General features: G+C 44.6%; 1 protein-coding gene across 2 annotated transcripts in view; it reads right to left on the bottom strand.

The window, feature by feature from the left end:
• Positions 1-25,475, bottom strand: part of SLC4A1AP (solute carrier family 4 member 1 adaptor protein) — a 69,653-nt gene that overhangs the window by 16,059 nt on the left and 28,119 nt on the right. For both annotated transcript variants that reach the window (XM_082249301.1, XM_082249302.1), the window contains exons 5-10: positions 21,641-21,780; positions 20,119-20,279; positions 18,660-18,729; positions 12,245-12,434; positions 6,211-6,310; positions 3,117-3,324 (exon numbers count right to left, since the gene is read on the bottom strand). In XM_082249301.1, the coding sequence (XP_082105427.1) occupies positions 3,117-3,324; positions 6,211-6,310; positions 12,245-12,434; positions 18,660-18,729; positions 20,119-20,279; positions 21,641-21,780 (869 nt within the window). The remainder of the gene's footprint in view (positions 1-3,116; positions 3,325-6,210; positions 6,311-12,244; positions 12,435-18,659; positions 18,730-20,118; positions 20,280-21,640; positions 21,781-25,475) is intronic.

Genomic DNA, 25,475 nt, shown 5'->3' with positions numbered 1-25,475 from the left:
CATACCTGGACCCTATAGAGGGGGTCAGTGTCACTACTGGTAGCATGAGGCCATACCTGGACCCTATAGAGGTTGCACAGGCAGTCCAACTCCTCCAGGATGGCACATTAATACCTCCCATTTCCAGAAGGTTTGCTGTGTCTCCCAGCACAGTCTCAGGAGCATGGAGGAGATTCCAGGAGACAGGCAGTTACTCTAGGAGAGCTGGACAGGACTGTAGAAGGTCCATAACCCATCAGCAGGACCGGTATCTGCTCCTTTGTACAAGGAGGAACAAAATGAGAACTGCCAGAGCCCTACAAAATGACCTCCAGCAGGACACTGGTATGAATGTCTCTGACCAAACAATCAGAAACAGACTTCATGAGGGTGGCCTGAGGGCCCGACGTCCTCTAGTGCAGTGTTTTTCAACGTTTTTTGTGCAAAGGCACACTTTTTTCATGAAAAAAATCACAAGGCACACCACCATTAGAAAATGTTAAAAAAAATGTAACTCTGTGCCTATATTGACTATATATAAAGTAATTATCTTGAATATGAATCAAATAAACACAAAGAAATTATTTTATAAATACTTTATTATGAAATAATAAAGTATTTTATAATTTTTCATCCCTTTTAACACTGCGAGGGTACCTTTCAAAATGAAGCCCCCCCCCCCCCCTCTTTGTAAGGCAACTTGTTTCCAGGTTGAGGCGACAAAGATGTAATTTCTACAACTTGCTACCAGAAGGGATCATGTGACTCATGGGCATGTGCCGGGGGCCTATTAGAGTGGAAGCCCCTTTATAGTAAAGGTGCCCCCAAATATCTGATCCCCAATAACCTCCAAAATTGAATAAACACACACAAATCATGAAAAAGTATTTTGCTAAAAATTCCATAAATAAAAAACAATGTCACAGCCTGCTGTACAGTAAATTCATCATCAATTTTCAACATCAGGGCAGGCAACAATGTAGAGCCGGCCTCAATCATGAAGACCCACCACCACAATGTCCTCCTACCTGATGTTGCCCAGGCTGCCTGTCACCACCACTACCTGCTGTCTGACACAGTCTTCTTCTTCTCCAGGTTCTGTGACAGTGTGTCCCACACTGCGCACCTGCAGACAGTGGAGTGCGCGCTGAAAGTGGGTGGAGGCGGAGCCAAATTGTAAAAGGCGGGGACTGGGAGGCGGCAGGGCGTCGGCCTGGAGGAGAAGAGGCTCAGAAGGGGTGACGTCACTGGTTGCTAGATGCTAAGCGGCCTCTAGCCTAGCAACCAGTGCTCCCCGCAGAGAGAGAGACCACCGCCGCCGCAGCCACAGGACACGAGCGGATGATAGATGGTCAGTAAGGCGGTTCTGCGAACTGCCAAATGTTTAGTAACCGGTTCTGTAGAACCGGTGAGAACCGGCTGAATCTCGGATGAAATTGGAATTTTTCCCACGGCACACCAGGCAATATCTCACGGCACACTAGTGTGCCGCGGCACAGTGGTTGAAAAATACTGCTCTAGTGGCCCTGTGCTCACTGCCCGGCACCATGGAGCTCGATTGACATTTGCCATTGAACACCAGAATTGGCAGGTCCACCACTGGCACCCTGTGCTTTTCACAGATGAGAGCAGAGTTCACCCTGAGCACATGTAACAGACGGGAAAGGATCTGGAGAAGCCGTGGAGAATTTTATGTTGCCTGTAACATTGTTCAGCATGACTGGTTTGGTGGTGGTCAGTGATGGTCTGGGGAGGCAAACCCATGAAGGGACACACAGACCTCTACAGGCCAGACAATGGCACCCTGACTGCCATTAGGTATCGGGATGAAATCCTTGGACCCATTGTCAGACCCTACACTGGTGCAGTGGGTCCTGGGTTCCTCCTGGTGCACGACAATGCCCGGTCTCATGTGGTGAGAGTATGCAGCCAGTTCCTGGAGGATGAAGGAATTGATACCATTGAATGGCCCCCACCCTCACCTGATCTAAATCCAATAGAACACCTCTGGGACATTATGTTTCAGTCCATTCGACATTGCCAGGTTGCACCTCAGTCTGTTCAGGAGTTCAGTGATGCCCTGGTCCAGATCTGGGAGGAAATACCCCAGGACACCATCAGTCGTCTCATTAGGAGCATTCTCTGACGTTGTCAGGCATGCATACAAGCACATGGGGACCATACAAACTACTGAGGACCATTCTGAGGTCCTGCAATGACATTTCACCAAAATGGACTCGCCTGCTGCATCATTTTTTCACTTTGATTTTCGGGGTGTCTTTGAATTCAGCCCTCTGTAGGGTGATCATTTTCATTTCCATCAAACAATGTGGCATCCTTTCCTTCCTAACACATTACCCAGTCCATACCAGTATAGATCCTAACACATTACCCAGTCCATAAAAGTATAGATCCTAACACAATACCCAGTCTATACCAGTATAGATCCTAACACATTACCCAGTCTATACCAGTATAGATCCTAACACATTACCCAGTCCATACCAGTATAGATCCTAACACATTACCCAGTCCATACCAGTATAGATCCTAACACATTACCCAGTTCATACCAGTATAGATCCTAACACATTACCCAGTCCATACCAGTATAGATCCTAACACATTACCCAGTCCATACCAGTATAGATCCTAACACATTACCCAGTCTATACCAGTATAGGTCCTAACACATTACCCAGTCTATACCAGTATAGATCCTAACACATTACCCAGTCTATACCAGTATAGATCCTAACACATTACCCAGTCTATACCAGTATAGATCCTAACACATTACCAAGTCCATACCAGTATAGATCCTAACACATTACCCAGTTCATACCAGTATAGATCCTAACACATTACCCAGTCCATACCAGTATTTGGGTACATTGCCGCATGACCGCGCAATTGTCAGTTAAAATAACATATCGCAAAAAATGGCCTGGTCATTAAGGGTGTAAAACCTCTCGGGGCTGAAGTGGTTAAATGTTTTAACTGGAGCCTGCAGAGCATTAGTATTAGTGAAACGTGAGTGCAATGCTCTGCTTTCTGTATCACAATAATCCCGGATCTCCTCTACAAGATCTACAAATCATTAGTAAGAGTTCCAAGACCCCATTCTGCGTTTTTACCCTGAATTTCTGGAAAGGGATTGGTCTCCATGCTGTGCTCAGATGTCTCAGCCAATGGCGGCCTGTCTTCTGAGCGGCCATCACTTGCTGGACCGTCTACTTTCATTCGTTCCTCTTCCTCCTCCTCCTCCTCTTCCTCTTCCGGCTCATCCGTGTCTTTCATGGTGAAGAGACTCGCCGGGAGATCCGTCCGTTTTGGTGGCAATCTCTGGAATTGTTAAAGTGAAATGTCAGTCAAACGTTATAAATCTTCCCTGTGCAGTCTATGGAAGAAATCACATTTCCTATTATGTATCCTGTATTATTCTTCACATTTCCTATTATGTATCCTGCATATTATTCATATTTCCTATTATGTATCCTGTATTATTATTCACATTTCCTATTATATATCCTGTATATTATTCTTCATTTCCTATTCCATATCCTGTATTATTTACATTTCCTATTCCGTATCCTGTATTATTATTTACATTTCCTATTCTGTATCCTGTATTATTATTATTATTATTAATTTCCTATTCTGTATCCTGTATTATTCTTCATTTCCCATTATGTATCCTGTATATTATTATTCATTTCCCATTATGTATCCTGTATATTATTATTCATTTCCTATTATGTATCCTGTATTATTATTCTTCATTTCCTATTATGTATCCTGTATTATTCATATTTCCCATTATGTATCCTGTATATTATTCATATTTCCTATTATGTATCCTGTATATTATTCACATTTCCTATTATGTATCCTGTATTATTCTTCATGGTGTATATACACAGAATTCCCCCGCTGATCCTGTGAGTTCCCACAAGAGATCTCTGGATCCAGTGAAGATCCGACTACACTGGATTGCTGCAAGTGAACGGCGTTTCCATGGTGCGGCCGGCTGGCTGAATCTAAATGAGACATTCAGGAGGACGGAGGCACATTGGAGGATTCCTCTTCCTAAGATCTCTTATTTACAGAGCATCCGGAAAGTATTCACAGCGCTTCACTTTTTCCACATTTTGTTATGTTACAGCCTTATTCCAACATGGATTAAATTAATTATTTTCCTCAAAATTCTACAAACAATTCCCCATAATGACAACGCGAGAGAAGTTTGTTTGAAATCTTTGCAAATTTAATAAAAAATAAAAAACGAAAAAAATCCCATGTACATAAGTATTCACACCCTTTGCCAAGAAACCGAAAATTCAGCTCAAGTGCATCCTACTTCCACTGATCACCCTTGAGATGTTTCTACAACTTGATTGGAGTCCACCTGTGGTAAATTCAGTTGATTGGACGTGATTTGGAAAGGCACACACCTGTCTATATAAGATCCCACAGGTAACAGTGCATGTCAGAGCACAAACCAAGCCATGAAGTCCAAGGAATTGTCTGTAGACCTCGGAGACAGGATTATATGGAGGCACAGATCGGGGGAAGGGTACAGAAACATTTCTGCAGCATTGAAGGTCCCAATGAGCACAGTGGCCTCCATCATCCGTAAATGGAAGTTTGGAACCACAAGGACTCTTACTAGAGCGGGCCGCCGGCCAAACTGAGCGATCGGGGGAGAAGGACCTTAGTCAGGGAGGTGACCAAGAACCCGATGGTCACTCTGACAGAGCTCCAGCATGTGGAGAGAGGAGAACCTTCCAGAAGAACAACCATCTCTGCAGCACTCCACCAATCAGGCCTGTATGGGAGTGGCCAGACGGAAGCCACTCCTCAGTAAAAGTCACATGACAGCCCGCCTGGAGTTTACCAAAAGTCATCTGAAGGACTCTCAGACCATGAGAAAAAAAATTCTCTGCTCTGATGAAACAAAGATTGAACTCTTTGGCCTGAATGGCAAGCGTCATGTCTGGAGGAAACCAGGCACCGCTCATCACCTGGCCAATACCATCCCTACTGTGAAGCATGGTGGTGGCAGCATCATGCTGTGGGGATGTTTTTCAGCGGCAGGAACTGGGAGACTAGTCAGGATGGAGGGAAAGATGAATGCAGCAATGTACAGAGACATCCTTGATGAAAACCTTCTCCAGAGCGCTCTGGACCTCAGACTGGGGCGAAGGTTCATCTTCCAACAGGACAACGACCCTAAGCACACAGCCAAGATAACAAAGGAGTGACTACGGGACATCTCTGTGAATGTCCTTGAGTGGCCCAGCCAGAGCCCAGACTTGAACCCGATTGAACATCTCTGGAGAGATGTGAAAATGGCTGTGCACCGACCCTCCCCCATCCAACCTGATGGAGCTTGAGAGGTCCTGCAAAGAAGAATGGGAGAAACTGCCCAAAAATAGGAGTGCCAAGCTTGGAGCATCATACTCAGAAATACTGGAGGCTGGAATTGGTGCCAAAGGAGCTTCACCAAAGTATTGAGCAAAGGGTGTGAATACTTATGTACATGGGATGTTTTTGTTTTTTTATTTTTAATAAATTTGCAAAGGATTTCAAAACAAACTTCTCTCACGTTGTCATTATGGGGGATTGTTTGTAGAATTTTGAGGAAAATAATTAATTTAATGAATTTTGGAATAAGGAGACGGTCAGAGGGTGTATTGGGATGTCCAATAGGACGAAACACGTTGAAGGATTCTGGGTATGTGACATCGCCACACTTGTGGACTGCGGCCATTTTGTTGGTTTGAAACCACCTGAGATGCTGTTTTAGCACTGCCTGATTGTGATTAGAACGGTTGCTGTTTTAATAAAATATCCAAGCGTTTGACATATTGCGGTCTCTGCTTCGGCATATCTAATGCCTGTGGAGAGATCTCTCTGGAGGGGGGACAACAGGATTGGAGCTGTCCTGTATTAACCATGAAGAATGGGATCATTGTTGCTTTATGTCTTGAGCGTTGGTGACCACCTATGATCTTGTGGTCCGCTCCCAGGGGTGAGGCTTGATTTTCTATGGTGTTTGGTGAAGGACTATCTTCTTACCTACAAGCCATCTTCATTTACACATTTGGATGCTCATTGGGGATCTGTGGACCTTTTATGGACTCATTTGGCTCTGCACTTTCTTTTAAATGTAATTATTAAGTTGATTACGGTAACTTCTGGTATCAGAGATCTACTCTGACTTCTTACCCCGACAGTGCCGGTCTTCAGCTTGAATTTGCTTCCTCCCTTCATGGCCCCGAACAAGGGTAACGTCAGCTTCTTGGCTTTGGGGTCTTCTGCCGCTGAGCTGAGAGAAAACAGAAATATTAAATTCAAGCCTCACCCTAGGATATACATCCCACCCACAGCTGTACCCCAACATTCAGGGGATACAATCCAGTCTTGCACAGGTGTAGCGGCTCCTCTCCTGGACTGAAGTCGCTTCCTCTGATTTCACCGCACACTGTGAGCATCTCACAATGAGAAGCACAGAGACACAGTGATGACATGTAAAATGATATTAAAGTGTCTTTTTTTTTTTATTTTAACCACTTCTGGACCAAGTTAATTTTTGACAAAATTTCAAGTTAAAAATCTGTATTTTTAGATAGAAAATTACTTGGAACCCCCGAACATTATATACAGTGGGTACGGAAAGTATTCAGACCCCCTTAAATTTTTCACTCTTTGTTATATTGCAGCCATTTGCTAAAATCATTTAAGTTGATTCTTCTTCCTCATGAATGTACACATAGCACCCCATACTGACAGAAAAACACAGAATTGTTGACATTGTTGCAGATTTATTAAAAAAGAAAAACTGAAATATCACATGGTCCTAAGTATTCAGACCCTTTGCTCAGTATTTAGTAGAAGCCCCCTTTTGATCTAATACAGCCAGGAGTCTTTTTGGGAAAGATGCAACAAGTCTTTCACACCTGGATTTGGGGATCCTCTGCCATTCCTCCTTGCAGATCCTCTCCAGTTCTGTCAGGTTGGATGGTAAACGTTGGTGGACGGCCATTTTTAGGTCTCTCCAGAGATGCTCAATTGGGTTTAAGTCAGGGCTCTGGCTGGGCCATTCAAGAACAGTCACGGAGTTGTTGTGAAGCCACTCCATTATTTTAGCTGTGTGCTTAGGGTCATTGTCTTGTTGGAAGGTAAACCTTTGGCCCAGTCTGAGGTCCAGAGCACTCTGGAGAAGGTTTTTGTCCAGGATATCCCTGTACTTGGCCGCATTCATCTTTCCCTCGATTGCAACCAGTCGTCCTGTCCCTGCAGCTGAAAAACACCCCCACAGCATGATGCTGCCACCACCATGCTTCACTGTTGGGACTGTATTGGACAGGTGATGAGCAGTGCCTGGTTTTCTCCACACATACCGCTTAGAATTAAGGCCAAAAAGTTCTATTTTGGTCTCATCAGACCAGAGAATCTTATTTCTCACCATCTTGGAGTCCTTCAGGTGTTTTTTAGCAAATTCCATGCGGGCTTTCATGTGTCTTACACTGAGGAGAGGCTTCCGTCGGGCCACTCTGCCATAAAGCCCCGACTGGTGGAGGGCTGCAGTGATGGTTGACTTTCTACAACTTTCTCCCATCTCCTGACTGCATCTCTGGAGCTCAGCCACAGTGATCTTTGGGTTCTTCTTTACCTCTCTCACCAAGGCTCTTCTCCCCCGATAGCTCAGTTTGGCCGGACGGCCAGCTCTAGGAAGGGTTCTGGTCGTCCCAAACGTCTTCCATTTGAGGATTATGGAGGCCACTGTGCTCTTAGGAACCTTAAGTGCAGCAGAAATCTTTTTGTAACCTTGGCCAGATCTGTGCCTTGCCACAATTCTGTCTCTGAGCTCTTCAGGCAGTTCCTTTGACCTCATGATTCTCATTTGCTCTGACATGCATTGTGATCTGGAAGGTCTTATATAGACAGGTGTGTGGCTTTCCTAATCAAGTCCAATCCGTATAATCAAACACAGCTGGACTCAAATGAAGGTGTAGAACCATCTCAAGGATGATCAGAAGAAATGGAAAGCACCTGAGTTAAATATATGAGTGTCACAGCAAAGGGTCTGAATACTTAGGACCATGTGATATTTCAGTTTTTCTTTTTTAATAAATCTGCAACAATGTCAACAATTCTGTGTTTTTCTGTCAGTATGGGGTGCTATGTGTACATTCATGAGGAAGAAGAATGAACTTAAATGATTTTAGCAAATGGCTGCAATATAACAAAGAGTGAAAAATTTAAGGGGGTCTGAATACTTTCCGTACCCACTGTGTATATATATATATTTTTTTAGCAAAGACTAAAATGGCGGTCGTTACAATACTGTATTTTTTGTCACGCGGTATTTGCGTAGCAATCTTTCAAATGCCATTTTGGGAAAAAAAAAAAAACATTTCCCTGCATTAAAAAAAAAAAAAAAAAAATGAAACAGTAAAGTTAGTTAATTTTTTTTTTTGTATATTGTGAAAGATGATGTCACGCCGAGTAAAAATATACCCAACATGTTAAGGTTAAAAATTGTGCACAACCGCAGAATGGCAACAAATTACGGTCTATAAAAATCTCCATAGGTGACGCTTTAAACATTTTTAACGGTTACCAGTTTAGAGTTACAGAGTAGCTCTTTTATAGAATTATTGCTCTCACTCTGGCGATCGCGGCGATGCCTCACGTGTGGTTTGAACAGCGCTTTCACTTGCGGGCGCAACTTCCGAATGCGTTTTCGTTCGTGCGCGAGCTCACTGCGACGGTGTCCCTTTAAAATTTAAATTTTTTTTTTCCTATTTTATTGAATTTTAGCACAGTTTAAAAAATTAAATAAAAATCTGATCACTTTTATTGCTGTGAGAAGCAATGTAAAAATCCCTTGTGACAGTAATAGGAGTGACAGGTACTCTTTATGGAGGGATCGGGGGGAATGTGACAGTAATAGGAGTGACAGGTACTCTTTATGGAGGGGTCGGGGGGGAATGTGACAGTAATAGGCAGTGACAGGTACTCTTTATGGAGGGATCGGGGGGAATGTGACAGTAATAGGAGTGACAGGTACTCTTTATGGAGGGATCGGGGGAATGTGACAGTAATAGGCAGTGACAGGTACTCTTTATGGAGGGATCGGGGGGGGGAATGTGACAGTAATAGAAGTGACAGGTACTCTTTATGGAGGGATCGGGAGGAATGTGACAGTAATAGGCAGTGACAGGTACTCTTTATGGAGGGATCGGGGGAATGTGACAGTAATAGGCAGTGACAGGTACTCTTTATGGAGGGATCGGGGGGGGGGGGAATGTGACAGTAATAGCAGTGACAGGTACTCTTTATGGAGGGATCGGGGGGAATGTGACAGTAATAGGAGTGACAGGTACTCTTTATGGAGGGATCGGGGGGAATGTGACAGTAATAGGAGTGACAGGTACTCTTTATGGAGGGGTCGGGGGGGAATGTGACAGTAATAGGCAGTGACAGGTACTCTTTATGGAGGGATCGGGGGGAATGTGACAGTAATAGGAGTGACAGGTACTCTTTATGGAGGGATCGGGGGAATGTGACAGTAATAGGCAGTGACAGGTACTCTTTATGGAGGGATCGGGGGGGGGAATGTGACAGTAATAGAAGTGACAGGTACTCTTTATGGAGGGATCGGGAGGAATGTGACAGTAATAGGCAGTGACAGGTACTCTTTATGGAGGGATCGGGGGAATGTGACAGTAATAGGCAGTGACAGGTACTCTTTATGGAGGGATCGGGGGGGGGGGAATGTGACAGTAATAGCAGTGACAGGTACTCTTTATGGAGGGATCGGGGGGAATGTGACAGTAATAGGAGTGACAGGTACTCTTTATGGAGGGATCGGGGGGAATGTGACAGTAATAGGAGTGACAGGTACTCTTTATGGAGGGATCGGGGGGAATGTGACAGTAATAGGAGTGACAGGTACTCTTTATGGAGGGATCGGGGGGGAATGTGACAGTAATAAGCAGTGACAGGTACTCTTTATGGAGGGGTCGGGGGGGGAATGTGACAGTAATAGGAGTGACAGGTACTCTTTATGGAGGGATCGGGGGGAATGTGACAGTAATAGCAGTGACAGGTATTCTTTATGGAGGGATCGGGGGAGGGGTGGGGGGGAATGTGACAGTAATAGGCAGTGACAGGTACTCTTTATGGAGGGATCGGGGGGAATGTGACAGTAATAGGCAGTGACAGGTACTCTTTATGGAGGGATCGGGGGGAATGTGACAGTAATAGGAGTGACAGGTACTCTTTATGGAGGGATCGGGGGGAATGTGACAGTAATAGGCAGTGACAGGTACTCTTTATGGAGGGATCGGGGGAGGGGTGGGGGGGAATGTGACAGTAATAGGCAGTGACAGGTACTCTTTATGGAGGGATCGGGGGTCTAAAAGACACCAAACCCCTTCACTGCACTTCCATGTATTCAAAATGCCAAAATCGGCATTTTTGAATACCATCAATTTTTTAAATTCGGCGCCTTTAGCTGCTGAGTAACCCGGACGTGACGTCATCACGCTGCTTCCGGGTTACTACATCGGAGACCCGATCAAAGCAGAACTCCAACCAACCGGGGGACGTGCCGGCTGGTTGCTTGGGTCTCCCAATGGGACAGGACCCGTGCCGAGCCGCTGCTCTGTGTGTATGTTCAGATACTGAGCAGTTTGCTCAGCCCCACCCCCTCACTCTCCTCATTGATTTTGACAGCAGTGGGAGCCAATGGCACCCACTGCTGTCTCAGCCAATGAGGGAGAGTCCCCAGAAATCTTGTGCAACATGGCTGGATCTAGATTGACCTCAGGTAAGTATTAGGAGGGCTGGGGGGGGGCTGTACAACGCATGGCTGTTGTACCCCTGCCGCGTACAACACATGGCTGTGCCCCCCCCCCCCCAGCCGTGTACAACGCATGGCTGTGCCCCCCCTCGCCGTGTACATCGCATGACTGTGCCCACCCCCAATGTACAAGGCATGACTGTGCCCCCCCCGTGTACAAGGCATGACTGTGCCCCCCCCCCCGTGTACAAGGCATGACTGTGCCCCCCCCCCCGTGTACAATGCATGACTATGCCCCCCACGTGTACAACGCATGACTGTGCCCCCCCCCGTGTACAACGCATGACTGTGCCCCCCCCGTGTACAAAGCATGACTGTGCCCCCCCCGTGAGCCTCCTCCTTCCCCGAGCGGCTATGAGTCTCCTCCGGCCGTACGACTCCGCCCTCTTCCAATGGCCAGTAAAATCGCTTCTCTTTTAAGCCAAACAGGAAAAGGGTCTCACAACCCACTTCCTGATTGGCTGAGAGGAGGATCCATGTGACAATAGCGAATATTCATTCGCTATTGTCATACAACTGGGTGATCTCAGGGCGCAATGCTCTGCGCCCCAAGCCCTCCATTTTTTGAAGCCTATTAGAGCCTCTGGCTCTAATCACATGCTTCAAAAAAAAAAAAAAATCCCCTATTGGAATCCATGCGTCTGGCGCCCTGCATGTAGGTTAGGGGGCTGGATGCATGGATGGGGGGGGGGGGGGGGGGGCTGCGTCCCCAATGGACGGGCCGCCACTGAATGAGCCGCTGATGCCGGAGGAGAGGAAATGACTATAGAAGAGACCACATAGATCATTTTTCCATCTGTCTGAATATTTTTTAGTTTGCAGTGGACTGTCCCTTTAAGAAGTTAAGATCTAGCACTGTGTGACCTGGTTACGGAAGTCTCCGGATGCAATTCTGCTTTTATTTGCAGACACCGAGTTCTGTCTCCCCCGATAGATCTCAGACGTCGTATTTGATCCAACATAACTGGTGAATTATTGTATAGGAAGGTAACAGCGCCGCAGAGAGTATGGACGGGCGGCGTTCTGCCGGCTCTCCAGTCTCAGGACGGTTACAGAACGTAGAGAATATTTTATCACCTCTCTACAAGCGCTTTATAAGCCGTAAATTGGAAAGACGCAGCTACAGAGGAGGAGATTTCCCCGGGGGAAGACAGACAACGTGCGGTGTGAATACTGAAGCAGGTGTGAATACTGAAGCGGGGGTGAATACTGAAGCGGGGGTGAATACTGAAGCGGGGGTGAATACTGAAGCGGCCGTGAATACTGAAGCGGCCGTGAATACTGAAGCGGCCGTGAATACTGAAGCGGCCGTGAATACTGAAGCGGCCGTGAATACTGAAGCGGGCGTGAATACTGAAGCGGGCGTGAATACTGAAGCGGGAGACTCACTTGGCCTTCAGCTCGGGGAGTTTGGTTGGCTGGACGATCTTTATCAGACTCTTCAGCCTTTGCTGCTCCTTCCTCAGCTCCAGGGACTGCAGGTGAAGCTTCTTCCGGGACACGCTGTCCAGGGAGCTCCCGGCTCTCATCTCCGTCATGAAGGCATCCAGGGAGTCCTGCGCGGAAGGCGGGGTCACGCCTGCGGGAGAATAACATGGCCATTACGTTAAATAGACTGAAATCGCAGCACAACCACGGCCAACAAATTCGTGATCGACCAATATCGTTTTTTTTTTTTTTTTTAACAAGACAAAAAGTTCCCCCTGGGGGTGGGGACTTTAGCGGCAATCACACTACCAAAGAAGAGTAAAATCAATCGTTTATTACCACTTGCCGACCGCCCACAGTATATTTACTGCGGCAGTCAGCCTCTCCTGGGCAAACCGACGTAGTACTACGTCGCTCGCCCAGGAGCCTGCAGGGGGCGAGCTCCCGCCCCCGCTCGTTCACGGCCATCCCCGCACGTGTGACCGGTGGCTCCGATGTCTGCTGGTCACTCGCGATCTCCCGCTGGAGAGGCAGAAAGGCAGGCGGCTGATGTAAACAAAGCCGCCTGTCATTCTCCCTGGTGTAACTGCAGAGACTATGTGATCCTGCTATGTAGGATCGTATGTCTCTGTGGTTACATCACAAGCCACGCCCCTTGACAGTTAGAATCACGCCCCTTGGGACACACTTAACCCCTTGATCACCAATAAAGTTAACCCCTTCCCTGCCAGTGTCATTATTACAGTGACAGTGCATATTTTTAGCATTGATTACTGTAGTAATGTCTCTGGTACCCCCAAAAGTGTTAAAAATGTCAGTCAGGGGTCCAATCTGTCCGCCGCAATGTCGCAGTACTGCAAAAAAAAAAAAAAAATAAAAAAAAAAAAAAAAAAAAATCACAAGATCGACGCCATTACTAGTTAAAAAATAAAAATGACATAAATTTTTCCCGTAGTTAGTAAAAGCAATAACTTTTGCGCAAACCAATCAAAATACGCTTATTGCGATTTTTTTTAACCAAAAATATGTAGCAGAAAATAAATTGGCCTAAAATGTAAAAGAATTTTGATTTTTACATTTTTTTTTTTGTGAATTTCATATTAAAAAAATGTGAAAAATATTGTTATTTTTTCAAAATTGTCGCTCTTTGTTTGTTTATAGCACAAAAAAAAAAAAAAAAAAATCGCACAGGTGATCAAATACCACCAAAAGAAATCTCTGTTTGTGGGAAAAAAAGGACGTCACTTTCCTTAGGGTACAGCGTCGCACGATCGCGCAATTGTCTGTTAAATTCACGCAGTGCCGAATCGCAAAATAGGCCCTGGTCTTTGAGCAGCCAAATCCTCCGGGGCTTAAGTGGTTAAAAGCAAGATAAAATAGATCATGAGACCAATCAATATACAATGAAACAACATTTACAAAGATGTATTTGCATGGATATGAAGCCATGTGAGAGACATAAATAGTACATATACTGTGGTGTATATGATGAAAGAGAAGGAAATCCTCCAACCCGACGCGTTTCAGGAGAGTGTGCCTTTTTTCAGGGGTATATAGATGGAGAACATTGATTTCCTAAACAATACAGTAAATATTATTATGTTAGTTACTGGATTATATAACATCATATAACATTAATCACGTAGGATCAAGAGGATATGACAAAAACAAAACAAAAATGAATGCATACCGGGTGATTATAGAAGGCGACAAGAGAGTCGCAGCGGGTAAATTCATTCATTTTTGTTTTGTTTTTGTCATATCATCTTGATCCTACGTGATTAATGTTATATGATGTTATATAATCCAGTAACTAACATAATAATATTTACTGTACTGTTTAGGAAATCAATGTTCTCCATCTATATACCCCTGAAGAGAGGCACACTCTCCTGAAACGCGTCGGGTTGGAGGATTTCCTTTTCTTTCCTCATATACACCACAATATATGTACTATTTATGTCTCTCACATGGCTTCATATCCATGCAATACATCTTTGTAAATGTTGTTTCATTGTATATTGATTGATCTCATGATCTATTTAATCTTGCTATTAATTAACGATTGATTTTACTCTTCTTTGGAAGTGTGATTGCCACTAAAGTCCCACCCCTAGGGGGAACTTTTTGCCTTGTTACAGTCTTTTGGGATGTTGGCAACCCACCTCCATGATTTCCTTAAACTGGGGACATAACCACAATAGATATCGTTTTTTTAATGCCAACACCGATATTTTGGTCATCGGATATCGGCATTGGACATAAAAAAAAAAATTTTTTAAATGTAATTTTTTTCCAGGTACTCCTTGTGGAGGGATCTGTGGGTCCCTCCTCTGCACTGAAAAGCATTCAAAACACCAAGTTTGGCTGTTTTGAATGCTGTCATTTTTTTGAATGTGGCGCTGAGTACCCGGAAGTGAGGTCATGACATCACTCCCGGCTTTTTTACATGGAGACCCAATCAGAGCCAAATGCAGTGGGACAGGAGACCCAAGCGAGCTGCGGAATGCGGCAGGGGGGGGGACGTCCCCTCCCGCTCCTTGTAATGACAGCCGAGCGGCTTCTCAGCCACATCGATTGTCGTTACAAGACAGCCGACCGTCAGCTATGGATGCCGGTACCGGGGTGATGCCTCTAGCTGCATCACTCCGGTACAAACACTTTCCCTAAATATCGGTAACCTCCGGGGCCGATTCCGATATATCGGGGAAAGTGCATATCGGCCCCCAGATATATCGGTGGTGCCGATAATCGGTCGATCCCTAAGTTTATATGGTTTGCGATATAAATGAAAAAAACAACTAAATGCTGAAAAAAAAAAAAAAGAAATGCTATAGAATATATGTAACAAAAAATATCAAATTTCCAAACACATTTTGGCCGAAATGTATTCTGCTACACGTCTTTGGTTAAAAAAAAAAAAAATCTCATTAAGTGCATACTAAGAAAAACTTTTTTTTTTTTTTTTCCAAAATTTTTGGTCTTTTTCCATTTTTTAGCAAAAAAAGTAAAACCCCAGTGGTTAACCACTTCTGGACCGGGCCTTTTTTTTTTTTTTTTTTTTTTTTACACTTGTTGTTTACAAGTTAAAATCTGTTTTTTTTTTTTTTTTGCTATAAAATTACTTAGGACCCCCAAACATAATATTTTTTTAACAGACACCCTAGGGCAGTGATGGCGAACCTTGGCACCCCAGATGTTTTGGAACTATATTTCCCATCATGCTCATGCACTCTGCAGTGTAGTTGAGCATCATGGGAAATGTAGTTCCAAAACATCTGGGGTGCCAAGGTTCCCCATCACTGCCCTAGGGAGTAAAATGAAGATTGTTGCAATATTTTTTATCACACCGTATTTGCGCAGCGGCCCTACAAACACAATTTTTTTTGGAAGAAATTCACTTTTTTTAATTAAATAAGAAAACAGTAAAGTTAGCCCAATTTTTTAATGTGAAAGATAATGTTACGCCAAGTAAACAGATACCCAACATGTCATGCTTCAAAATTACGCGCGCTCGTGGAATGCCGACAAACATTGGTACTTAAAAATCCCCATAGGCGAAATTTTAAAAGTTTCTACAGGTTACCAGTTTAGCGTTACAGAGGAGGTCTAGTGATAGAATGATTGCTCTTGCTGTAACGATCGCGGTGATACCTCACATGTGTTGTTTGAACACCATTTACATATGTGGGCACGACTTGCGTATGCGTTAGCTTTTGTGGGCGAGAGAAGGGCACTTGTATTTTTTTTTTTCTTTCCTTATTTATTTTATCTTTACACAGTTTAAAAAAAAAAAAAAATTTTGATCACTTTTATTCCTATTACAAGGAATGTAAACATCCATTGTAATAGAAATAAGTAGGACAGGTCCTCTTTAATGTGAGATTTGGGGTCACAAAGACCTCACATCTACACAAAAAAAAAAAAAAAAAAAAAAAAAAAAAAAAAAAAAGGTAATTTTTTTCATCTTGAAAAAAAAAAATTGGCTCTTTAAATTGGTTGCTATGAAGTGACGTATGACGTCGATCTGGTCCTCCAAGGCCATAGAGTGGGGTGGGGACCATCTTGCCCTCACTTAACTTCCTGCCTGAGGGGACAGCAGTCCGGATCGTTTTCCCCGCTACCGATGGGTCTGGTAAGCGGGGATAATGACTGGGAAGCGGCGGGAAAGGGGGGCACCTCTCTTGCCGCTCATAAAGGTGATCCAGTGGTGGATCTGCCGCTGGGACCACCCTTATGTTAAAGCAAACTGCCCGCAGTTTAAAAAAAAAAAAATACCAGGGTTATGGCAGTTAGTTGCTGCCATAACCCCGGTATTTAACGTCAAAATACCAACGTAAAACTGCAGCGGGTGGTCCAGAAGTGGTTAAATACCACCATAAAAAGCTCTATTAGTGTGAAGAAAAGGATAAAAAAAGTGTACTGGGTGCAGTGTTGCATGACCGCGAAATTGTGATGCAAAGTGTGACGGCGCTGAAAGCTGAAAATGGCAGGAAGGGGGGTGAAAGTGCCCGGTATTGAAGTAGTTAAAAGGGACATCAGCACTGATAATAAGGGCACTGATTATCAGTGCGGTCCCACCAGTGCCGCCTCACCAGTAAAAGAGAAAAATTACCCGTTTGCAACATTTTATAAAACTACGAAAAATGTTTTTTTGTTTAAACTTTCGGTCTTTTTTTCATTTGTTTAGCAAAAAAATAAAACCCCCCAGCAGTAATTAAATATCACCGAAAGAAAGCTCCATTTGTGTGAAGAAAATGATAAAAATTTCATATGGGTGCAGTGTTACAGGACTGTGTAATTGTCATTCAAAGTGTGAGAGCGCTGAAAATTGGCCTGGGTAGGAAGGGGGGGAAAGTGCCCGGTAGACAAGCGGTTATTGGTTTCTTTGAAAGTTATAGTGCCTACAAACTATGGGATATATACTGGAATTTTTATTATTTTTTATACTAATGGCGGTGATCAACTTATAATGGGACTGCAACAGTGTGGCGGACAATCTGATACTGACCGTGAGTGAGAAGTGATTACCTGCCACTGACATCACCAGTGATATTTACTACTTTAAGACCGGAAGGATTTACCCCCTTAATGACCAGGCCCTATTTTGCGATTCGGCACTGCGTTACTTTAACCACTTTAGCCCAGGAGGATTTTGCTGCTCAATGACCAGGCCACTTTTTTCAACTTGGCAGTGCGCGACTTTAACTGACAATTGCGCGGTCGTGCGACGCTGTACCCAAACAAAGTTGATGTCCTTTTTTCCCCCACAAATAGAGCTTTCTTTTGGTGGTAATTGATCACCTGTGCGATATTTATTTATTGCGATATTTTGCGAAAAATTGACATTTTCTACTTTGACAGTTAAAAAATATCCAATATATTACATTTTTGTCATATATTTAGGCCAAAATGTATTTAGCTACATGTCTTTGACAAATAAAATTCTCAATGAGCGTATTTTTAACCACTTTAAGACCGGAAGATTTTACCCCATTCCTGACCAGGACATATTTTACGATTCGGCACTGCGTTACTTTAACGGACAATTGCGCGGTCGTGCGACGCTGTACCCAAATGAGAATTATGTCCTTTTTTTCCCCCACAAACAGAGCTTTCTTTTGGTGGTATTTGATCACCTCTGCGCTTTTAAATTTTTTAAAAAAAGAGCGACAATTTTGAAAATAAAAAACGCAATATTTTTCACATTCTGATATACAACATTCCCCCCCCCAAAAAAATGTAAAAGCCAATTTTTTTTAACATTTTAGCCTAATTTGTTTTCTGCTACATATTTTTGGTAAAAAAAAAAAAATCATAATAAGTGTATATTGATTGGTTTGCGCAAAAGTTATCTACAAACTAGGGGAGAGATTAACATCATTTTCAATTATTTATTTATGTTTTTTACCAGTTATGGCGGTGATCTGCGATTTTTAGCGGGACTGCAACATTGCAGCGGACAGATCGGACCCCTAACTGACATTTTTGACACTTTTGGGGGTACCAGTGACATTACTACAGTAATCAGTGCTATAAATATGCACTGTCACTGTAATAATGACACTGGCAGGGAAGGGGTTAACTGTATAGGTGAGCAAGAGGGTTAAATGTGATCCTAGGACAGTGATGGGGAACCTTGGCACCCCAGATGTTTTGGAACTACATTTCCCATGATGCTCATCCAATCTGCAGTGTAGTTGAGCATTATGGGAAATGTAGTGCCAAAACATCTGGGGTGCCAAGGTTCCCCATCACTGTCCTAGGGGATTCCTTTTTTTTTTCAAACATACAAGTTATACTTAGAATATGTGGGCAGAGCCTGCAGGGTGAAGCGGGGGTGGGCCGGTCATATAGGCTGTGAGGACTTCATTACCTGTCTGAGACGTTCTCAGCTTTGCTGCCACCTCCACAATCTCCTTTTCCACACGCTCCAGTTTAGCATTCTAGAAAAAAAAAAAAAAGTCACCAAAATCATAATTTGGCCGGATTGGAATACCACTCTTATTTAAAGCGGAAGTAAAGTCTGCTATAACATTTTATTTTTAGGGCCCCCCCCCAGGTGGGTTATACCATTGTGTATTTGTATGCACAGCATATTAGTACATCATGGCAGGCTTACCTGTCATATGGCGCCCTCCAGCGATGCGGTGGGATCAATACGTCCCCCCCCCCCCTGGGGGGTTCCATCTTCACCTGGTCCTGTGCATTCAGCCATTTGATAGGCCAGGCCGCAATGATGTCACTCTTGCGCATGGGAGTCACATCGCCGCGGCTTGGATTGGGGCCGTAAATGTTCTCAGTGAGAATGACAGCTGACAGGCAGGAGGATGCATTTATGGCAGAAGTAAATAGGAGGATCTCTGTGTTGATAGCAGAGAGAACAGCGGTCTGATATGTTTACAAACAGCAGACCGCCGCTCTCTCTCCATGGGGAGCGATCGCGGGTGCCCGGCGGCAATCGCGGCCGCTGGCCCTACGCCTCAGCTTCCCCACTGGCGAGGGGGCGCAGGCACGCCCACAGGAGCGCTCTTGCGAACCGCTGTACAGGTATGGCGATTTTCGAGAACCTGCCGCCGTATAACTTATATAAACGAAAAGAGGGGGGCAAAAGAGCCGGTTGGGACTTTATATGAGGTGTGGCCAATCATGAATATATATAACATTTGTAATGCGATTCCTGGACACCATAACAGCACACTGTAAGCTATACCTCCCATATCCTGTGTGAGGTTTATTTATGCATTGTTTATACTGCTACTTATCATGTGTATTATTATTTCTTATAGATTCTTGTATTATGCCTCTTCCTGATGAAGTGACCAAGTTACGAAACGCGTTGAGCTCTACACAGGCTATTTTATCTATTACAAGTTATTATTATATTATGTTTCCAAGACCTCTTGTTTACAATTTCTTAATATTCTGTATGTACCAGGAGAATATCGCATTACCATGTATTTCTGTCTTAGACCAATAAGCCCCTTTTTGCTTCACTCATGTATACTCCATTACCATGGGTTATGTGGATATAGTGAGCAATTTGGTTGTACCCCAATTTTCGTCCATAGACAGTATTCAATAAAGAGACGTTTTTATTATTTTCCTTTTGGTCCTTGTTATCACATTACAAATGTTATTTATTCATGATTGGCCAAACCCCATAAAGTCCCAACTGGCTCTTTTGCCCCCCTCTTTTCGTTTTATGCAACAGGGATGGAGACTCCGTTAGTCTGGAGTCTCATATAAAGTCCCAATTTCCCCTTCCCTTTCGTATAACGGATATAGTTTAAATGACCGCAGTTCCTCTTTAAGAATGATTCTCCCGCACTCACCAGGGATTCGAAGGTTTCCGGTTTTTCCTCGATCTTGCCGGCCTTCTTCATGCGGTTCAGACGCTTTTTCTCCACTACCCCGGTGCGGTCAAGAAACGGGTCGTCGTCGCTGTCATAGAAGTCCTCGTCCTCCCACTTCTTGGCTTTTCTTTTCCGTGAAACTAGAAGTAGAAAGGCGGGTTAGAGCTGGACTTCACTCTGGGGCCAAGGCGTTGGTTGGGGGGGGGGGGGGTGGGGACACTGATATATCCATCATAGCCATATTTTTGCAATAAGCGCATTTTTGCACAAAAGTTATCGCGTCTGCAAACTATGGGGAAGATTTATATAAAATTTTTGTTCGTTTTTTTTTTTTTTTTTTTTACTAGTAATGGCGGCGATCTGCGTTTTTTAGTGGGACATTGTGGTGGACAGATCGGACCCCTAACTGACATTTTTTACACTTTTTTTTTTTTGGCGCTATAACAAAAAAAGAGCGACAATTTAAAAAAAAAATATGTTTTACTTTCTGCTATATAAAACATCCCCCCCCCCATAAAAAAAAAAAAAAAAAAAAAAAAAAATCAGAATTTAACATTTTAGCCCAATTTGTTTCCTGCTACATATTTTGGTTAAAAAAAAAAATTGCAATAAGCGTATTTTGCACAAAATTTATTGCGTCTACAAACTATGGGGAAGATTTATATCATTTTTTTTTTTTACTGGTAATGGCGGGGATCTGCGTTTTTTAGTGGGACTGCGACATTGCAGCGGAGACAGATCGGACCCCTAACTGACATTTTTGACACTTTTTTTTTTGCGCTAGAACAAAAAAAAGAGCGACAGTTTAAAAAAAAATTTTTTTTTTAACTTTCTGCTATAAAACACATCAAATAAAAACAAAAAAAAAAAATCTTATTTCTTCATAAATTTAGGCCAATTTGTATTCTGCTACATATTTTTTGTAAGAAAAAAAAAAAAAATCCAATAAACATTTGATTGGTTAGTGCAAAAGTTATAGTGTCTACAGACTATGGTATATATACTGGAATTTTTATTTTTTTATACTAGTAATGGCGGCAATCAGCGACTTGTAGCGGGAATGCGATATTGCGGCAGACGGACTGACGCTTTGCGACAACCAGTGATGTGAATACAGTGATCAGTGCTAAAAATATGCACTGTCACTGTACTAATGACACTGGCAGGGAAGGGGTTAAACATCTAGGGGAAATCAAAGGGTTAAAGGTGTGCCTAGCCAGTGTTTTTGTGTACTTTTATTAAGGGGTGTGCTTTGCGCGGTCACAAAAATCCGTCACATCCCCCACTAACAGGGCAGAGCTCCGTCCCGCGTCTCTGCTGGATGATCGGCGGGTGCCAGCGGTCATCCATTGGCCGGCACCCGCTGATCGACTTCTGTGACAAATAAGCGCGTTGCAACCTCTACCGGGAAGTGCAGAGTCATGAATATATAACGTGATTCTGCATAGAACAGCCGCCCTGTAGCAGTAAATCTGGGTAAATCCTCAGTATTGGCACTCACCAGCCTCCTGGCGGAGTAAGCCTCTCATGTCCAGCATGCGGCACGCCTCCAGAGAGCAGAGATTGGCTGCCTCCTTCTTCTTACCAGAATGGCTGACTTCCGCTACCAGTTGCTTCCCATTGGAATCGTCTGCTGGTAACCTAATGAGGAAGACGAATGGATCGTGAGAATCAACCAACCTTCGAGTTTAGTCCGGAGCAGACAGGGGAGACGTCTCTTCACTTCCTGTCCAACAACATGGAAACATCAACACCGAGCCCAAATATTTCACAGATTTTATACACTTGCCTTGTGCTGTTACACTTCTTGTGTGAAAATAGAATACAATGTATATCTATGGTTCATATTACAGAGAACTGAGAATGTATTGACCTCAGTATAGTTGGTTTATATACTGCCATCTTGAGGTCATTTTGGGTATTGCATCTTTTTCAGTGTTCTCTCCTATTTTATGATGCATTTCCCCTTCCTTCTCGCATGGTCTTAAGGGGATAAAAATGGCCGCTTGTCTGATGGCCACATGTTAATCTGCTCGTATGGGGGGGGCAATGCATTGCCACGCGAGTAAATATATGGGGGTCTGATAATTGTGTTTACTACATAATAATTATATATATATACACACACATACATACATACATATACACACACACTATATTATATATATTATATACATACATACATACATACACACACACACACACACACACACACACATATATATATACATATATACACACGCACACAGACATATACATATACACATACAGGTGATGAAATACCACCAAAAGAAAGCTCTATTTGTGGGGTAAAAAAGGGCATCAATTTTATTTGGGTACAGCGTCGCACGACCGCGCAATTGTCCGTTAATCAGTTTAAGACCGGGCCTATTTCTGACACTTGTTTACAAGCTAAAATCATTTTTTTTTTTTTATAGAAAACTACTTGGAACCCCCAAACATTATATATATATATATATTTTTTAGCAGAGACCGTAGAGAATAAAATGGAGATTGTTGCAATATTTTTTATCACACCGTATTTGCGCAGCGGTCTTCCAAACTCAAATTTTTTGGAAAAAATTCACTTTTTTTAAATTAAAAAATAAGAAACCAGTAAAGTTTGCCCAATTTTTTTCCATAATGTGAAAGATAATGTTACGCCGAGTAAATAGATACCCAACATGTCATGCTTCAAAACTGCGCACACCCGCGGAATGGCGACAAACATTGGTACTTAAAAATCTCCATAGGCGACACTTTACAGGTTACCAGTTATGAGTTACAGAGGTATTGGGCCAGAATTATTTCTCTCGCTCTAATGATCGCAGGGATACCTCACATGTGTAGTTTGAACACCGTTTATATATGAGGGCGGGGCTTCCGTATGCTTTTCGCTTCTGTGCATGAGCTAACTGATGGGGCGCTTCAATTCTTTTTTTTCCTCTTCATTTTATTATTTTTACACAGTTTTTAAAAAAATGTTTTGATCACTTTTATTCTTATTACAAGAAATGTAAACATCCCTTGTAATAGAAATAAGCAGGACAGGTCCTCTTTAATGTGAGATCTGGGGGTCAAAAAGACCTCACACCTCACATCTACACAAAAAAAAAAAAAAAAAAAAAAAAAAAAAAAAAAAAAAAAAAATCGGCCCTTTAATTTGGTTGCTAGGCAACGACGTTTGACGTCGCTTTGGTCCTCCAAGACCATAGAGTGGAGTGGGGGCCAGCTTGCCCTCACTAGACTTCCTGTCTCAGAGGATCCGGGCCCGGATCATTTTCCCTGCTGCCGGCGGGTCCAGTAAGCAGGGAAAACGGCCGGGACACGGCGGGAGGGGGATGGGCACCTCTTCCGCCGCATCGTGAGGGTGATCCTGCGGTGAATCTGCCTCTGGGACCACCCTTATCTGAAAGCCAATCGCCCGCCTTTTTAAAAAATACCGGGGTTATGGCAGCTATCTTGCTATCTGCTGCCATAACCCCGGTATTCAACGTCAAAGGACCGACGTAAATGGACGTCAGGCGGCCGGTAAGTGATCAAGGGGGTAAAACCTTTATTCCCCATCTTCTGAAAACATCCACAGCCCTGACAAACTTATATATTCCTCCTCAGTATTAAATCAGACTCCAAATCGCCCAGAGGGATCCCCAGAACAAAGCATAAACCATACAATCGTGTAATACATTTATTCAAACTTCTTGTTTCCAAGCTTAGCAGTAGATAAAAAAAGACTGACATTTCAATGTGCCTCCAGGCGGCACCCACTACGATCATTTGGTGGAGAATATTCAGCGCTGTTTCCTGGATCGGCGTGTGTGTCACCTGCGTTCCATCGAACCGGAAGTATCACCACTACGGACCTCCTGTGCATGTGTATTGATTTGTTTAAAAGGGGCCCAGTAGAACCCCAGCTAATTAGTACCCCTGGTTCAGCAGATCCCCAGCCCACTGGTACCCCTCGTTCAGCAGATCCCCAGCTCGTTGGTACCCTCATTCAGCAGATCCCCAGCTCGTTGGTACCCTCATTCAGCAGATCCCCAGCTCGTTGGCCCCCTCCTTCAGCAGATCCCCAACTCGCTGGCCCCCTCCTTCAGCAGATCCCCAGCTCGTTGGCCCCCTCCTTCAGCAGATCCCCAGCTCGCTGGCCCCCTCCTTCAGCAGATCCCCAGCTCGCTGGCCCCCTCCTTCAGCAGATCCCCAGCTCGCTGGCCCCCTCCTTCAGCAGATCCCCAGCTCGCTGGCCCCCTCCTTCAGCAGATCCCCAGCTCGCTGGCCCCCTCCTTCAGCAGATCCCCAGCTCGCTGGCCCCCTCCTTCAGCAGATCCCCAGCTCGCTGGCCCCCTCCTTCAGCAGATCCCCAGCTCGCTGGCCCCCTCCTTCAGCAGATCCCCAGCTCGCTGGCCCCCTCCTTCAGCAGATCCCCAGCTCGCTGGCCCCCTCCTTCAGCAGATCCCCAGCTCGCTGGCCCCCTCCTTCAGCAGATCCCCAGCTCGCTGGCCCCCTCCTTCAGCAGATCCCCAGCTAGCTGGCCCCCTCCTTCAGCAGATCCCCAGCTCGCTGGCCCCCTCCTTCAGCAGATCCCCAGCTCGCTGGCCCCCTCCTTCAGCAGATCCCCAGCTCGCTGGCCCCCTCCTTCAGCAGATCCCCAGCTCGCTGGCCCCCTCCTTCAGCAGATCCCCAGCTGGCTGGCCCCCTCCTTCAGCAGATCCCCAGCTGGCTGGCCCCCTCCTTCAGCAGATCCCCAGCTAGCTGGCCCCCTCCTTCAGCAGATCCCCAGCTCGCTGGCCTTCTCCTTCAGCTGATTGTCAGTTTGTTGGCCCCCTCGTTCAGCAGATCGTCAGCTCGTTGGTACCCTCGTTCAGCAGATCGTCAGCTCTGCCTGATCCTCCTCTCTCTCTGGTCCCCGCTCACCTCCCAGTATTTTGCTCATTTCTCCTGCTCCAGTCCCCCAGCTCTGGTGATCCTCTGCCGTTCAGTCCTCTCTGTCTGGTCCCCGTTCATCTTCCACTGTAGCGTTTCACATGTTGCACACCACGTGTGCCGTCTTGCTAGTTGCTCCGCTCCAGTCCAGACCCCGCTCACCTTCCTGCTGCTCCTCACACCAGATAGGACATCTGCACGGACATCTGCACCAGACACCCCCGAATATATACACATGAACCGGAAGTGACTGCTGATTAGGTCTTTCCAGTATACTTGTTGGTTTCCCAGGGCATCCTGGGACATCTCATACCTGCATATGTCTTTCCAGTTTACTTGTTGGTTTCCCAGGGCATCCTGGGACATCTCATACCTGCATATGTCTTTCCAGTTTACTTGTTGGTTTCCCAGTG

Source organism: Pelophylax lessonae (assembly GCF_965119305.1).
Source record: "Pelophylax lessonae genome assembly, chromosome: 3".
In the NCBI taxonomy this organism is placed as follows: Eukaryota; Metazoa; Chordata; class Amphibia; order Anura; family Ranidae; genus Pelophylax; species Pelophylax lessonae.
Note: the sequence above shows the minus strand (reverse complement) of the source record. Positions and strands in the feature narration are given on the sequence as shown.